Source organism: Muntiacus reevesi, chromosome 3 (assembly GCF_963930625.1).
Source record: "Muntiacus reevesi chromosome 3, mMunRee1.1, whole genome shotgun sequence".
Classification (NCBI taxonomy): Eukaryota; Metazoa; Chordata; class Mammalia; order Artiodactyla; family Cervidae; genus Muntiacus; species Muntiacus reevesi.
The window spans coordinates 42,392,619-42,411,489 of record NC_089251.1 but is presented as its reverse complement, the minus strand read 5'-3'; the positions used below and the strand labels follow the sequence as shown (position 1 = coordinate 42,411,489).

General features: G+C 36.3%; 1 protein-coding gene across 3 annotated transcripts in view; it reads right to left on the bottom strand.

Moving 5' to 3' along the window:
- The window catches only part of VPS54 (VPS54 subunit of GARP complex), a 102,373-nt gene that overhangs the window by 68,070 nt on the left and 15,432 nt on the right, over positions 1 to 18,871 (bottom strand). Inside the window, exons 2-5 of one of the 3 annotated variants that reach the window (XM_065929060.1) lie at positions 7,639 to 7,794; positions 5,278 to 5,519; positions 4,160 to 4,238; positions 1,704 to 1,738 (exon numbers count right to left, since the gene is read on the bottom strand). In XM_065929060.1, the coding sequence (XP_065785132.1) occupies positions 1,704 to 1,738; positions 4,160 to 4,238; positions 5,278 to 5,519; positions 7,639 to 7,774 (492 nt within the window). In that variant the 5' untranslated portion in view covers positions 7,775 to 7,794. Of the gene's footprint in view, positions 1 to 1,703; positions 1,739 to 4,159; positions 4,239 to 5,277; positions 5,520 to 7,638; positions 7,795 to 18,871 lie in introns of those variants that run through there. The other 2 variants (XM_065929062.1, XM_065929063.1) reach the window with 2 other exon arrangements.

Below are 18,871 nucleotides of genomic sequence, written 5' to 3'. Positions count from 1 at the left end.
TACCATGTATACTTATTTATCTCATACTTCATAAATATTACTTATTTAATATGTACATCTCTCCAGAGACGATATGTTTCTGTAAGATTGGATTTACAGACTATTAATTTTTGTATTCCAGCACACAGAATAAGGCTTGAAACATGTTTTAATCAATTAATTTCTTAATTAATTTCTATATTTTACTATATTCACTGATTCATATGACCCATATCCAAAAGTAGTATGAATATGATTGGGAAAAGATTAATGGCAGGAAGAGAAGGAGAAAACAGAGGATGAGATGGTTGGATGGCATCACCAACTCAATGGACATGAGTTTGAGCAAGCTCCAGGAGTTGGTGATGGACAGGGAAGCCTGGCGTGCTGCAGTCCATGGGGCTGCAAAGAGTTGGACACGACTGAGCAACTGAACTGAACTGACTGATGATTGGGAAATTTCCCTAGGAACTCATGTTCCTCCCTAGGAACTAGGGACATGAGTATACTTTCTAATCCCTCTAGTATAACTAAAAGGATTGATTAATTCAATACATGTTTATGATTATGATTTATTCTTATGCTAGGCACTAAGGTGGAAACAAAGCTAGATTATTACAGAGATCCTAATTTCAAGGATCTTTTTGCCACAGAGATGTGATAAAACATATACATAAATATTTTATAAGGAAAAGAGTGACAAATGTCTTAAAAGGGACAGTAGGGATCTAGATAAAATGCTATTAGAGTTTGGCAAAGGGTCTAATGATCTTCATTTGGTGAAAATGTATTCATACAAGTTGCCATTTAAGCAAGAAACTGTACAAGATTAGATATGGAGAGGTAAAAGTCTTTCAGGCTAAAGGAACAGTGCAAATAATAAGCATGGAGCCAGCAAAAAAGATTGAAGTAAAAAATGTGTAAAAAAGAAAAAATAAAGAATGTCTAAGATTAGCAGGCAAAAGTTAAAGAGAATGACTATGAAGGAAACAAATAATTAAGGGCCTTAAATGACAAGAGCTTGAATTTTGTTTTGTAGAAATCTTTAAACATGACTTTAAAACTTTAAAACTTTAAACATGACTGCCCTTTCCTGTTTCTTTCATCTTTCTGTCTCTTCTCACCCTAAAAAGCAATTATCACAGACCTTTGAGAATCTGATGAATGCAATGGACTCTTTCCCCAGAAAACAAAAACACATTCATCTATTACACGCCTCTACACAAATTTTCATACAAAGAAATATCTCTAATAATTTGGTGGGGTAATAAGATCAATGGGGGCTTCAGAGGTGGCTTAGTGGTAAAGAATCGGCCTGCCAATGAAGGAGATGCAAGAGATGTGGGTTCAGTCTCTGGGCTGGAAGATCCCCTGGAGGAAGAAATGGCAACCCGCTCCAGTATTCTTGCCTGAAAAATCCCACAGAGGAGACTGGCAGACTACAGTCCATGGGATTGCAAAGAGTCAGATACAACTGAGTAACTGAGGATGCAATAAGATCAAATTCTTTTTTTTTAATGAAGAGATTTAAATGTATTTGTAGGTTTTGGTGATAAAGAAGAGACTGATAATGCAAAAGAGAGCGAATAAAAGTGATGTAACAAAGTCCCAGAAAAATCAAAGTGGTCAAAGTGTCAAAAAACAGCCCAGTGAAACTTTCTTTCAAGACAAAATTAAAGATCAAATATTAAAAAGCTGTATTCTCATTTTTCAAGCTTTGTTACCTTAGGTACTTGCTCCAGATCTGTCCTGGATTTATCTATTTTTAAAAAGAAAAGGAAAAATATGATTTTTTAAAAACTTATTTTCACTTTATTTCCATAAAATATATTTGACAGATTCAACACTACACTAGGTCACAACTAAATAACCACTTAAGTTTCTTTCTTCAATAAATAAACACCTCCTTATGTCTAGTAGTAGGCAAAGTGCTGACTAAGACATGTTTCAAATAATTTTTACCAATTGTATAGCAGCAATAAAACAACTAAATATATTTCAAATCTTTTTAAAATGGACACAGAAAGCTTGGTACTATCTTACAGAAATACTGTTTTTATTGTTCAAAATATTCACCATCCCATCCAGAATTTCTTTGATCAAAGTTTTTTTTAACACCATATTAGTTTTCTTCTTAGACATCTTAATTTGTATCATCTACAAGTTTCTTGAAAATGAGCCTCCTTTGTCTCGCCAATCAGATCTCAAGATAAGGCGCCCTCCTTTCCAAACTAAGCTTTCTGTACTTGAACTCCATCCCCTTCTGCCTCTTCTCTGAGCTCACTTCATCAACTACCCTGCCTCTCCATACTTTTAACCTTTAGAAGCCCTTTCCTCTTGGTATACAAACATGCTCAGTTCTCTTCCATCAAAAAAAAAAAAAGAAAAAAAGATGATGATGAAGAAAGACAAAACCCAGGGCCTAGAGTAGACTAAGTAAGGCAAAGGAGAATCTCAGGTGCAAAATTTCAGGAAGCACTCACTCTCAGGATTATGGAAACATCTCTCTTGCCTCATCTAATCCTGGCCTTGCAAAAACATCCTCCTACCACAACTACTTGTAGAAACAAACTAGAGGGATTCTATTCCCTCTAGTCAAAACTTTACATCTCAGATATTCAAGACACATTCATACTGGCAGTCTCCACTTCTTACTTTTATACTTGCTCCTTAACACACAGTATTGACATTTCTGTAACCACTACTCCAGTCTACATGTTCTCCCTAAGATCTCCCAAATTGCCAAATCCATAGAGACGTCTCAGTGTGCCAACTTGCTCTATCCCTGAAGTATTCTGACACTGTGGACTAATCATTCACATTTCTTTGAAATTCTAGCTATCTTTTATTTCTAAGGTGAACTCTCTCTTGGCTGACTCTCCTACTCTCTGATTACTACTTTTTAGTCTCCAAGTACCTCATTTTCTACTGACATTTAAATGTGACAGCTTTCTAGTGTTCTATCATTAGTTCTTTTCTCCTTACTACTCACATCTTCCTAGGTGATCCCACCTAGGCCCTTGGATTCAACTACCATACTATTGGCCAGCATGTGGTCTATGATAACATCTATCATACTTGCTACCACCAGCCTAGATTTCTTTGCTGAGCTTTGGGTTATATACCAGACTTCTCCTTCCCTGCAAAACTTCAATTAAACCACCCTCCATCTCCTCCAGAATTCCTCCTCTTCCAGTATTACCTCTCTCACCAAACTGTACCTCTTACCTAGCCAGCTGTCCAAGTAAAAAATCTGGGAATCATCCTTTAACCATCTTGCTCCATTACTAACGAACAACTGACAACCAAAACTTGTGTCTCCATTTCTGAGGCATATCTTAAAGATCTAATTTCCTCTCCATCTTCATTATAACTGCTATTAGGGACACATGATTCCTCAGTTGTATTATGGCAATAGCCTTCAACTGTATTCTTGCCTCCAGTTTTATCATCGCCTATAAATTTACTATCCACAACTGTTTTTACAGTGAAATGAATAATCATAACTCTGAGCATGTCTGGTTTAAAATATTTTGGAGCTCTACACTACTTTTAGAAAAGAAAAATTCCTTAGCATGATATACAAGGCTCTTCATGATCTGACTCCTACCTACTTCTTCAGCTCATTTCTGGTTTCCAGTAGAGCCAGCATACTAAGTTCCTGCAGGTCTAGAACATGCTAATTTCCCTTTGACTCTATGACTTTGCGTAAACTGTTTCCTTTCCTGGAATGCCTTTTTCCACATAAAGATTTCTTGATAGTTTAAAACACAGACAATCCTCATTAACTAGGAGTTTTCATAAACTTAAATTAGGAACTCTTTACAATATTACCATGCTGAACTTATTGCTCAATACAGTGCTGCAATTGGTTTGTTTAACCTTGTTCAGGAGACCATCAGCTTCATGAGGATAGGAACTATTTCTTATTCATGTATTTTTAGGTAACAAGCAAAGTACAAAGCATCTGAATATTAAATAAGTATTTGTTGAACTGAAGGATAACACTACCATCAGATCCATGGTTTTTCTTTTTAATAAAAGATTTACAAAAGATTATGTTTTACAAAAGATTATGATTGTAGGCTACACAAATTTTGCTAGAAATAAAAATTAAGATATTACAGTTAACAAGGTCCCCAAATTAAGATTCTGTGCTACAAACAGCACATATTCTTACCATGAGTATGTAAGAGAGTTCTGTCAAAGGTATCTTTAGGGGGACAAATATTCTTGCATCTCTCATGAATCTTCTCTCTCTATTAAAAAGACAAATGTTATCAATGCTATGTGGCAATATAAGTATTCAAAGTATTAAAATATTTAACAACAGAATATCAGAATAAACCAAATAAGTTCTAAAATTTTCTAATATGAAATCACTAGCCTCTTGAACTTAACAAGTAACAAGTATGCTTAATAAACCAAATATCACTTAGATATATGAATGTCTATATACCTACCCATTTTATACAGTTATAGCAAAATCTCCATAAACTTGGAATGAAGTGGAAAAGTCAATTAAAAAAACCCTTATTTTTATAACAAAAATCAATGAAGAAAACAACTTTCGGGGGACTTCCCTGGTGGCCCAATGGTTAAGAATCTGCCTTCTAACGCAGGGGACATGGGTTCAATCCCTGTGGAGGAACTAAGATCCCATATGCCTTGGAGTACCTAAGCCTGTGAGCTGCAACTACTGAAACCCCCACACTCTGGCACCCACCCACAACTAAAGAGAAGCTCAAGCCTGCGTGCCTCCCTGAAGTGTCTATGTACTGCAAAGGAAGATCCCGAATGCCTCAACAAAGACCCAACACAGCCATAGACAGCTATCTGAAAGGAGTTTGCTTGAAACCCACTGGATAAACTTGGAAGAGGCAAGAGGCAACTGGGATGCCTCCAGGGAATGGAGACGATGGGAGCAGGCATTTTGGGAGCATGCTGTGCTGCAATGACACCGGTGCCGGTAAGCACCATTTTGGAATCCTCCCTCTGGTCTATTAGCACTGGGAACCCAGCCCTGAGCCAACCCCAGGTTGAGCAGACAGCCACACGGGGACTCAGCGCCACCCCTCCATTAGGCCCATATCCACTGCCTGAGTCACAACCCCACAGGGGCCGTGTGAAGAAAACACACAAATGGTCAACAGACACATGAAAAGATGTTCACATCAGTAATCATCAGGGAAAAGCAAATTAAAACCACAGTGAGATACTACCTCACACCTGTCAGAATAAATCAAACAAGAAACGCTTCTTTCACTTTTGACCTATTACTTCAAGATTAGATATTACCTGAGAGATTTCCTGTTGATATACTGTAAAATGTTCCTTGCTGATCTGTGGGAGGTAGAATGAAGGTATGACTTCAGTGTCCACAAAGTCCAATCCCCATGTTTTTGTGAAGAAGTCAGATTCTCTTTTTGCTAATCTAGGATCATTTAATGCTGCTGGGAGATTTACTTTGGAATGATATATAGTCCATCTATGTTGATCTGTAACTAGAGATGGGGCAACACATAAACTATTTGAATCACCTGCAAAAAGTAAACAAGAGAACTTTGTAAAGTAAGTTTTATGTTTGAAAGTACATTCTAGAAAAACAGATGTTTAGGTTATACAAAGCAACTAAACTCTCCCTTCTATAGCAATTGTCTTAACCGTCAGCTTTCAATATCAACTGCCAAAGGGGAGGGAAAAAATGTACAAGATAAAGGATGTACAAAATTTGAGGGTTATAATTGAACAGTGGGGTGAAGAAAGTCTTTCATTAATCTCTTTCTTTAATGTACAATTAAGGAAATTTTTCTTTTTTCAAAATAAAAACATTTTTCAACATCAAAACTCTTCTACCTTCTACTGTATATCTTCTATTCTTTATTACTCCAGATTTTTTCATGGGTAGGCATATTTCTCTTTTGTTTTATGGCAGACCTGGTTGCAATATCCTTTTTTTCAGCTTATAATTAAACAACTGAAATGCTGCTGTAACATTAACCATAGAGGAAAGAAAAACATGCAGTTGGTTCTCGTTACTCGGTTTGTTCTATAAAGTCACTAGAACACGTAATAAGCAAATAATGAACCCATGGGATATACAGGGTTCAGTTCAGTTCAGTTCAGTCATTCAGTCATGTCCGACTCCTTGTGACCCCGTGGACTGCAGCATGCCAGGTCTCCCTGTCCATCACCAACTCCCAGAGTCTACTCAAACTCATGTCCATTGAGTCAGTGATGCCATCCAACCATCTCATCTTCTGTTGTCCCTTTCTCTTCTCTCCTTCAATCTTTCCCAGCATCAGGGTCTTTTCCAATGAGTCAGCTCTTCGCATCAGGTGGCCAAAGTTTGGAGTTTTAGCTTCAACATCAGTCCTTCCAATGAATATTCAGGACTGATCTCCTTTAGGATGCACTGGTTGAATCTCCTTGTAGTCCAAGGGACTCTCAAGAGTCTTCTCCAACACCACAGTTCAAAAGCATCAATTCTTCAGCGCTCAGCTTTCTTTATAGTTCAACTCTCACATCCATTCATGACTACTGGAAAAACCACAGCCTTGACTAAATGGACCTCTGTCTCTGCTTTTTAATATGCTGTCTAGGTTGTCTAGGTTGGTCATAACTTCTCTTTCAAGGAGTAAGTGTCTTTTAATTTCATGGCTGCAATCACCATCTGCAGTGATTCTGGAGCCCCCCAAAATAAAGTCTGCCCTTGTTTCCACTGTTTCCCCATCTATTTGCCATGAAGTGATGGGACCAGATGCCAGGATCTTTGTTTTCTGAATGTTGAGCTTTAAGCCAACTTTTTCACTTGCCTCTTTCACTTTCATCCAGAGGCTCTTTAGTTCTTCTTCACTTCTAAATAGGATTATGCATAATACTGGGTTATGCTCCTACAAATCTCTGGCACTTTCATCATCCAATCAACATATAATCTTATTTTGTGTGTGTTTCTGTTTAAAGACACCTTATTTAATATATATTGTTCAGTCTTTAACACTGTACTCATGGTTAATACCACTATAACTTATACCTGAATAAAGCTTACACAATATATTTCCCTCATGTAGCCCTCCTGTGCGTAGAATCACTAGAAAGCACTTCAGTGCTATGTTTGGAAACCATTTTGAATAGCAAAATCATGAGCAAAAATACAAAAAAGTATGGCACTAAACAGACCACAAAAGGGACATGTGTTTACAGCTTAAAGGCTGAGAGAAGTCAGAGTGCTGCTTTGTTCAATTTCAGGTGGGAATGTGTACATCAGGCAATTCAAATTTTTCACTCCTTTGTGCACATCTGCAAATGACCACGAAAGTGCCACAAATAGTGATTTGAGGGTTACAACTAAGATTTAGGAATTAGGTAAATTTGCAAATGTAGACTCTGCAAATAATGAGGACTAACTGTACTACGTTTAACTGAAGAGCTTTCAATCTGTACCCTGGTCTTCAATTTTTTTTTTTCAATTTCTCTAAGTGACTTCTTTTATGGAAACATATAAAAAGAACTATATTCCAATTTCCCAATCAATTTATTTCCAAATTATATGTCATCCTAGTTTTCACATTTACTCTTTTAAGTATATGGAATCTAACTATTCATTTAAAGATAAAACAAATTCTCAATAAAATTCCTTAAAAAAAAGAAAAGCATTACCTGTGGGTTCCTTGGGACACACATCTGGCAGTGACTGCACAGGTCGAACGTGTTTTGTCGGGTCTACCTCTTTTTTAAAGAAAACATCACTGCTGCTTCCTTGAGGCACTGGTGAAGAACTGTGGCTTGAAGCCATTGCATAAAATCACCACTCAACTGAAAATGAGCAACAAACAATAATCAAGACACAATATAAATCATAATTCACCTTAAAGTATTATGCATGTCATAAATTTTCTTTCAAAACAGACTATTTAAAATCCATCAAGGAGTAAGCACGTAATTTGAATACTATTAATTGTGGGAGTCATTCATTATATTTAGTTTGCTAAGAAAGTTATTGGTCCTTGTTTAAAAAATATTCTCCTCAAAGTGCAATATCCTTAGCCTTTTATCCAAAGTGAAACTAGATACCAAAACTATAACCAATATATATTAAAATTAAAAACAGTCCATTCAGTCAACAAGTACATAATTCAGCATTACAGCAAAATGGGTAAATGCATGGAGTTTTGAAATCTGACTGAGCTCATATTCCAGCTTCACTTACCAGCAATATAACCTTGAGGAAATTTACTTAACCTTTGTATGTTTTACTTCATCTGTAAAAATGGAGATGAAAAGCATTCATCTCATAAACATTTTGTAAGAATTAAAGGAACAGATGTATGTAAAGCATTTAAAACAGTGCCTACCTCAAAGTTAGTGTTCACAAATGTCAGTAATCATTATGATTACAATTACTATGTGACAGTCACTATATTAAATGTTTATAAAAGAAGTATCATTCTTCAAGGTACTCACAATTATTTTAGGTAATCAAAATAATCAAATCCTTAAACAAAACACAAGTTAACCTATGTCTACACTTTTTAAAAAGTACAGAAAGAATTTGTGGGCAAGACAACATAATAAAGGCTACAACGTCAGGTAGGACTTTACAAAAGAAGCAATACATAACCTGGATAATGAAGAATATGTATTATTTTATTATCGGACAGTAGAAACTCTTACATTGCTGATCATATGAACCAAACACTAGGCATTTGATAAATATTTTTAATGAAGGAATAAATAAATGAAAATAATCAGAAGCCTTTATTTGAAAAGGCACTTAAGAGATCACCTTGTCTAAGTTTCCCAGTACTAGAGATAAGTATAGCAAGACCCAGGACTAGGTAGTTTACAAAAATACATGTGATTTAACAAGTTTTTTTGCAAAGTCAATTTAGGAAATGTGGTGAATAGAAAAACATGAGTAAGATATAAAAAGCAGAGATATAAGGGTAAGACTGGTGATAAAAAAAAGTTATCCCCTCTAACTCCTCTGTATAGTAAGGAGTTAACTCCTTACTATAGAGTTAACTCCTCTAACTCCTTTGATAGTAAGTTTAAAATTACATATCCCAGACATCCCAGGATACCTGTTTCAGTCCTGCTAACACAAAGGAAACACATTCAATTATGCTATTTCCTGAGACTAGTAGAAACAAGCTGCTAAGAAAAGAACAGAGATAAATAATTTCCTCAAAGTTCTTGAACAGAAAACAAAATCAGCGTGAACAAAGGTTGAGAGACATGAAATAATCATAAGACTGTATGGAAACTGACTTGGCTAGAGACAAATGTTTGCTGACAAAAATGCTACCAAAAGTACTGACCAGTAAACCATATTTACACACACACACAAAGACAGTATGGCCAGACTACAGGAGCCATTAGAAGTTTAGGGAGAAAAGAGTATGATGATGAAAACATCTGGGAAAATTAATTAGGATCTTGATTTGAAAGGCACCACTGGCCCATTGCATTTATACCCTTTTGCAAGGAGATCCAACCAGTCAATCCTAAAGGAAATCAGTCCTGAATATTCATTGGAAGGACTGATGCTGAAGCTGAAACTCCAATACTTTGGCTACCTAATGCAAAGAACTGACTCATTGGAAAAGACCCTGATGCTGGGAAAGATTGAAGGCGGGAGGAGAAGGGGATGACAGGGGATGAGATGGTTGTATGGCATCACTGAGGCGATGGACATGAGTTTGAGTAGGTTCCAGGAATTGGTGATGGACAGGGAAGCCTGGTGTGCTGCAGTCCATGGGGTCGCAAAGAGTCGGATACGACTGAGTGACTGAACTGAACTGAACTGTATACCTAATGTTCGCTCAGTCGCTCAGTCGTGTCTGACTCTTTGCGACCCCATGAATCGCAGCACGCCAGGCCTCCCTATCCATCACCAACTCCCAGAGCTTACTCAAACTCATGTCCATCGAGTCAGTGATGCCATCCAGCCATCTCATCCTCTGTCATCCCCTTCTCCTCCTGCCCCCAATCCCTCCTAGCATCAGGGTCTTTTCCAATGAGTCAACTCTTCGCATAAGGTGGCCAAAGTACTGGAGTTTCAGCTTCAGCATCAGTCCTTCCAATGAACACCCAGGACTGATCTCTTCTACGGTGGACTGGTTGGATCTCCTTGCAGTCCAAGGTACTCTCAAGAGTCTTCTCCAACACCACAGTTCAAAAGCATCAATTTTTTGGCCCTCAGCTTTCTTCACAGTTCCAATTCTCACATCCATACATGACCACTATTACTTCTGTATAAAAGCATTTGTATGTTTAAGAGAAAAGAAATATCCAAAAGATAAGAAACAGTGATAACAAAGAATCCCATACATTAAGTGTTTGGTAAAGACAATTGTAAATGTAACATTAAGTCTGTTTAGCATTTTTGTTACTTTCAACAAATAAAACAGCTAAAATAAACATGTTTTGATACTTAAAGATGTAGGCTACAAATACATAGAAAATGTATTTATGTCAAACACCCATTGCTTGATGTGAGATAAATTAAACATTGATTCCAACAATAGCACATTACCATTTCAATGTATTCTATTTACCATCACATTGTTTTTACAGTGAAAAGAAAGTCTAATTGCCATCTTAGGGATCTAGAAATACCTGGGAAGATGGGGACTTATTAAAAAACATTTCTAGATCCTATAAGTTACTTCTGACTCCTGGGTGGAGAAATAAAGATATCTTATTTACTCTTCAAGTTTTTGAATTGGCTAACATACACAAGTTTCTGGGGTTTTTTCCCCTACATCCTTCCTAATTCCCATGAAAAGAGGGACAATCTCTAGCTATAAAGAGATTATGTAAAATCAGAGTACTACCTACTTGAGTGAGCCCCAATTTTTAACCATCTCTCAAATCCTCTCACCACCCTGTTTTTATTAAGACACAGTAAGAACCAAACTTTGTATTAATAACCACATAACAAGTATGATACAGACATTTAATAAGTGCAATCATTGGTAATAAAACACACTGGATTTATTCAAAAAGCATGGATGTATAAACAAATACAGTACACCTACATGGACTCTAAACCAAACAATTTCAGGAGAATAATCTTTCAAAGAAATAATCTTTCAGTGAAAGGTTAAAGAACAGAAATGATGAGGCATCATAGTAAGAAAGTTTTAATGTAAGCTAAGAATAGTCTACTCAGAAAAACAAACAAACAAAAACCACAGAATACATGAAAAAGGAAAGCTCTCAGCACTAAATGCAGGCAACTCCTGATTTCTATTAATAACACTTGCACTTGTAACTGCCACCTAGATGCAAACTGGGCACTTAACCACTGGTCACCAAACAATGAGAATCTATAAATAGATCTACCCTTCTTCACATGGTAATCCTCTCATAATTACATCAATACCATATTCAAATATCTTCTATTAAAGCCTTCTTTGATTTCTTACACTTAATCACTGTTTATGCATTTCTATTTTGCACCAATCATACTGAAATTTTGGTTTTCATATAGATCTTTCCTACTAGACTGTGAACTTGATGTTTCCATTTTCCTGTGTATTCTACACGCCTAATACAGTTCCTACCACATAGGCAGTATATAACATTCTACCGAAGAATGAAATGGGTGTTATGTAGGACAGATGAGAAGAGAGAAACATTAGACAATTACCAATAATCCTTGAGTAAACAGATAAAAGCATAGGTCTGGGCTAATAAAGAAAGGAATAAACAGGCTCATTATTTCAAAAGCAAGAAACTGCAAGGATGAATAAGTCAAAAACATTTGATTTTCTTTCCTGTAGTTCAAATTATCTTTTTTTTTTTCATTTATCTTTATTAGTTGGAGGCTAATTACTTTACAACACTGTAGTGGTTTTTGTCATACATTGACATGAATCAGCCATGGATTTACATGTATTCCCCATCCCGATTCCCCCTCCCACCTCCCTCTCTATCCGATCCCTCTGGGTCTTCCCAGTGCACCAGGCCCGAGCACTTATCTCATGCATCCAACCTGGGCTGGTGATCTGTTTCACCCTAAATAATATACATGTTTCGATGCTGTTCTCTCGAAACATCCCACCCTCGCCTTCTCCCACAGAATCCCAAAGTCTGTTCTGTACATGTGTCTCTTTTTCTGTTTTGCATATAGGGTTATCACTACCATCTTTCTAAATTCATTGCAGCACTGTTTATAATAGCCAGGACATTGAAGCAACCTAGATGCCCATCAGCAGACAAATGGATAAGGAAGCTGTGGTACATATACACCGTGGAATATTACTCAGCCATTAAAAAGAATTCATTTGAATCAGTTCTAATGAGATGGATGAAACTGGAGCCCACTATACAGAGTGAAGTAAGCCAGAAAGATAAAGATCAAATTATCTTTTTATGCTAGAAGTTTAGTTAAGATGTTCTATTAAAAAGGGCCAGAAGCAGTGAGCACACTAAGTGCTCAGACCCTGGTTTCTAAACACCATTCCCTATAAAGAAATAAAGATTCTTTAAAGAAATAGTTGACTCCAAACCTGGAGCATAGAAAGAACAAGTCGATCATGAGAACTCTTGCGTCAGAAAGCAAGGAAACCCTCTAAGACCAGTAGGATTTATCAAAAGGACCAAGGATCAAGTTAAAGGGACTCCCACTGGTCACATTTATGACAAGTTGAGAACTCTAAACAAACAAACAACCCTAACTGAGTGTAACATATTGAACAAACAAAAAATGAATCTATCATGATACTTGGAGAAAGAGCAATGAGGAAGAGGGGTGGGGTGGGATAGGTAAAGGAAATCTCTTCTTTACAGAGGAATGCCAGTAAGTATGAAGAAATGACTGAAACAGAAAATCAACATTTTGTAAACCCCAATGTAAAAATCATCAATGTATGCTAAAGCTATTAGGTGAAAGGCTGCTCAAAAACAGAAAATTCACTTAAAAACTAAGAATTAATATCCCCTTAACAGATGATCTTGCAATGCAAAGGGGAAACTGTATCTCTAAATGGAAAAATCTGGCTGTCACCACCTTAATTAAACAAGTCATCAAACTTGGCATCATTCATAATAGTAAGACAATTTGATATTATGTGATTCATGAAATGACAATATGAGATAAATATCATCACCTATGAAGTACTCTCACCAAAAATGTTTAACCCAATCGAATCAACCCTCTAGACTAAGAGTCAAGACTCTTTGTTCTGTGGATTCCTTCAGCACTCTGGTGAAGTCTACAGAACCCTAGCAGAATAATGTCTACAATACATAAAATACATAAGATTACAAAGTTACACTTAAATATAGCTATCAAAATATCTTTTAAAATTATAATACAGTAATAATTTGGGGGTTTTCTTCTGTTTATTTTTTTAATTTATTTTTTTTACTGGGTCTTTGGCTGTGGGATATCTTTTTAAAATAGGATCCAGCATCGTCTTGTTGATGGTTTGTCAATAGCTAGTTGCGATTTCAGTGCTCTCTCACAGGAGGAAATGAGTGTATGTCCTTCTACTCCACCCTCTTGAACTGCCTCTATTTTTGCTTTTTGATTATGCAAATCTAATTCCTTTAGGACTGACTGGGGAAATCAATCATGACTATTCACTGGAAGGACTGTTGCTGAAGATGAAGTTCCAATACTTTGCCACATGATGTGAAGAGCTGACTCAATGGAAAGACCCTGAGGCTGGGAAAAATTAAGGGTAGGAGAAGAGGGCAGCAGAGAATGAGATGGTTAGATAGCATCATCAACTTAACAGATATGAATTTGAGCAAATTCCAGAAGACAGTGGAAGACAGAGGAGCCTGATGTGCTACAGTCCATGGGGTCGCAGAGTCAGACATGACCCAGTGATTGAACTACAACAACAACATCTAATTCTTAAGCAATAAATGAGCATAAATATTTTGAGATCCTTGCAACCGATTTAATATGATATGAAAATACGTGAAATTTCACATGGTAACAAAGTTATAGGTAGCATTAATATCCATGTGAGGGGTTTCTTCAGAGAAGGTTATGGCACCCCACTCCAGTACTCTTGCCTGGAAAATCCCATGGATGGAGGAGCCTGGTAGGCTGCAGTCCATGAGGTTGCTAAGAGTCAGACATGACTGAGTGACTTCACTTTCCCTTTTCACTTTCATGCATTGGAGAAGGAAATGGCAACCCACTCCAGTGTTCTTGCCTGGAGAATCCCAGGGACGGGGTAGCCCGTGGTCGCACAGAGTCAGACATGACTGAAGTGACTTAGCAGCAGCAGCAGAGGGGTTTCTTACATTCACAATTAAAGGAAATGCTAAAATTCAGTTAAAGCAGGGTTTCTCAACCATGGCACCATTCACACTGACTTTTTTTTTTTAATTTTTATTTTTTTTTCAGTGGGTTTTGTCATACATTGACATGCATCAGCCACAGAGTTACACGTATTCCCCATCCCGATCCCCCCTCCCACCTCCCTCTCCACCCGATTCCTCTGGGTCTTCCCAGTGCACCAGGCCCGAGCACTTGACTCATGCATCCCACCTGGGCTGGTGATCTGTTTCACCATAGATAATATACATGCTGTTCTTTCAAAACATCCCACCCTCACCTTCTCTCAGAGTTCAAAAGTCTGTTCTGTACTTCTGTGTCTCTTTTTCTGTCTTGCATATAGGGTTATCGTTACCATCTTTTAAAATTTCATATACATGCATTCATATACTGTGTTGGTCTTTATCTTTCTGGCTTACTTCACTCTGTATAATGGGCTCCAGTTTCATCCATCTCATTAGAACTGATTCAAATGAATTCTTTTTAACGGCTGAGTAATATTCCATGGTGTATATGTACCACAGCTTCCTTTTATCTACATAATTCTTTGATGTTGGGGGTTCTCCCCCTGTACATTGTAGGATCTTTAGATGCGTCCCTAGTCTCTATCCACTTGACTCCAATAGTAGCCTTCCACTCAGCTGTGACAACTAAAATGTCTTCAGACACAGCCAAACATTCCTATGTGGGAAAAGAGAGGTGAGAGGACAAATCACCCCAGTTGAGAACCACTGAATTAAGATAAAGATGTAATTTTTTCCCCATCCAAAATTTAGACTCCCTGAATTCTATTCACAGACCCTAAAGAATATGTGAACTGCAGGTTAAGTACTTTTGCTCTACACCTACCTTCCAGTCTAAGAAAATAGATGGAAATAGGATATTGGGATTTAGAATAAACATGGGGAAACAAACTGAGACTATGAGATAATCTAAAAGAAAACTAGCCTGGACATTTAGATCAATATCATTTTTGAAAGGTGGACAAGTATTCTATATTAAAATAAATAAAGACAACTAAAGGCAATTGTGAGCCTTGACTGGAGGCTGGCTCAAAAAAATTTTGCTCTAATACACTATAGGAACAACTGGAGAATTTTGAATGTGGACTGGATGTTGTAGGAGATTTTGGAATTACTATTAATTTTCTTAGGTGGATTAACGATATTGAGATTATGGGAAAACTGTACTATATTCAGGACATGAACACTACAGTATTCAGGAGTGAAATATGTCACCTACAACTTATTTTCAAATGATTCAGTAAAAAAATACACACAGATAAAATGGCAAAATGTTAAAAATGGTTTAAGTCAAGTACATATGATTATAACATGTTCTATTCTTTCACTTTTCTGTGTTTTTTAGTTTTCACAATAAAAAGTTAGGGGAAAGAAACTTTTCATATTTTCTAAACATTAAATAAATAATGTGAAATATAAGTATCAGAGAGAAAGAAAAACATTAAATTTGTAATTGCTAATCTGCCCTGAAGATGGCATTGTTGTACAACTTCAAAAATGGAAGAAAAATAAATAAATTTCAATCAGGTTTTAATGTTATAGAAGAGTAATACCATATACAGAATCTGGAATTCCTTAAAAGCTGAATGAGAAGGAAGCTGAGACAGAGAAACATTTACCAGATGCAATACCCAGGTACTATGCAAAAATCTCCCTTGCTTCTATATTAAAGTAATAGCTGCTTAGAGAGAACATTGGTATTAAAAAATCACTCACAGCCAACTCTGAACTATCTATGGAATTGCCTATTACAGGTAAAGCAATAGCCAGACTTTTTTTTCCCCTCTACCATTTCAATGTAAACAAAACATTTCACCAAAGTGGTTAACACAGATATACTAACTAATCATTTTACTTCCCTTCTATTTTTCAAAAGTGATTACTCTACTTTATAATATACCCTACTTTATAAAATCTAAACTTGCTTGCCCTCTATTGACCTTCTATCATAATTTGGCCCTCTAATTGGTCTCTCTGCTTCCAGTTTAAACCATTCCGCACATTGCTTCAGGATTAACCTTCTAGAATGTTTTCATTCTGCCATACTTCAGATCAAAAACCTTTAAAATTATTTATTATTTTCCAAACAAATGCCAAGCTCTACAAGTTGGTACTCAAGGAACTCCACAATCTGATGCTTACCTTCCTTTCTACCCTATTTCCTATTATCCATGGATAATCTCTGTTCTAGATAGGGTGGTCTAAATGTCGCTTTAATCCATCAGGCTATCAAGGCTTCCTTGTCTTTGTTAAGTCTATGCCTTCCTGGAATATTCATACCATCTTTCTACCTATTCATTGCCTCTTCTCCCTTCAAAGTTCATTTCAAATTTCATTTCTAGATTACATATGTTAAGAAAAATATATACACATTCTAAAATATGAACAAAAATAATCTCAACATTATTTTTAAAAGCAAAAAAGTTGAAACAACCAAACTCCTAAATAAGAAGAAACTGGTTATTTAATAAGCTACAGTACAACCAGTGGATTACACTATCATTAAAAATAGGATTGCAAACTTTACATCCATTGGGATGGTTACTATCCAAGAAAAAGAAAACCAACCAATCAAACAACAAAAAGTGTTGGCAAGGATGTGGAGGTACTAGAAGCCTTATGCACTGTTGGTAGGAAGAAAAATGGTGCAGCCATTTCAGAAAACAGCAAGGCAATTCCTTCAACAGTAAAAATAGAACTACCATATGATAAAGCAATTCCACTTCTATGTATATCCCCAGAAGAACAGAAAGCAGTATCTTGAGGAGTTATTTGTATACTCATGTAACAGCAACATTATTCATAATAGCCAAGAGGTGGAAGCAACCCAAGTTTTTACCGACAGATGAATGGATAAACAAATGTGGTATATATACATAATAGAGTATTATTCAGTTCAGCTCAGTTGCTCAGTTGTATCTGATTCTTTGCGACCCCATAGACTGCAGCACGCCAGGCCTCCCTGTCCATCACCAACACCCGGAGTTCACTCAAACTCATGTCCGTCAAGTCAGTTCATCGAGTATTATTATACTATATTATAATTATATTATATTATACTATTTATAATTATATGTATAATTATAAATAGTATAATATAATTATATATTTAATTATATAAGCATATACACTTATATATAAGTATATAAACACTAGTATATTCTATATATAGTATATTATATATACTATTATTATACTATGTTATATTATTATTCAGCCTTAAAAAAGAAAGAAATTCTGATGTTTGCTATAGCGTGGATGAACCTTGACAACACTATGCGAAGTGAAATAAGTCAATCACAAAAAGATAAATGCTGTATGATTCCACTTACACAGAGTATATAAACAGTGAAATTCACTGAGACAGAAAGTATGTGGTTGTCAAGGGCCAGGGGTGGGAAAATAAGGAGTTGTTTAATATGTTATAGTGTTTCAGTTTTGCAAGATGAAAAAGTTCTGGAGATTGGCTCCACAACAACGTGAATATACTTAACACTACTGAACTGCATACCTAAAAATTATTAAGATGGTAAATGTTATGTTACATATATTTTTACAATTTAAAAAAAGTCTAATAGGATTGCAAAATACTGAATCACATAAAAATGTTTAACATATATTGTTAAGTGAAAATAGGTTTTAAAGTAGTATGTCAGTTGCTTCATATTGGTACATATACACCAAGGAATATTACTCAGCCGTTAAAAAGAATTCATTTGAATCAGTTCTAATGAGATGGATGAAACTGGAGCCCATTATACAGAGTGAAGTAAGCCAGAAAGATGAAGAACATTACAGCATACTAACACATATATGGAATTTAGAAAGATGGTAATGATAACCCTATATGCAAAACAGAAAAAGAGACACAGATGTACAGAACAGACTTTTGGACTCTGTGGGAGAAGGCGAGGGTGCTATTTTGAGAGAACAGCATGTATATTATCTATAGTGAAACAGATCACCAGCCCAGGTGGGATGCATGAGACAAGTGCTCGGGCCTGGTGCACTGGGAAGACCCAGAGGAATCGGGTGGAGAGGGAGGTGGGGGGGGGATCGGGATGGGGAATACATGTAAATCCATGGCTGATGCATGTCAATGTATGACAAAACCCACTGCAATGTTGTGAAGTAATTAGCTTCCAACTAATAAAAATAAATAAATAAATATAGTATGTCAGTATGATCCCAATTTTCTAATTTAAAATAAGCATACGCATTTCCAAAAAAAAAAATGCAGACATATACCACAATTTTAAAAATGGTTACCTCCAAACACAAAGTTACAAGAAATTTTTATTCATTTGTGCTTTGGGGAATTTTCCAAATGTTTTCCTATGAAAACTTATTACTGTGTATATATTAGTCAGGGTCTCCAGAGAAACAGACTCAATAGGATATTTACAAGATAGTTATTCAAGGAATTGGCTCACCAACCTGATATGGAGGGCAAGAGAAGTCCCACCACTGATTTCTGCAAACTAGAGAACCATGAAAGCCAAAGGTATAATTCAGTCTGAGGTCAAAGGCCTAAAATCCAGGAGGACACTGGCATTAGGACCCG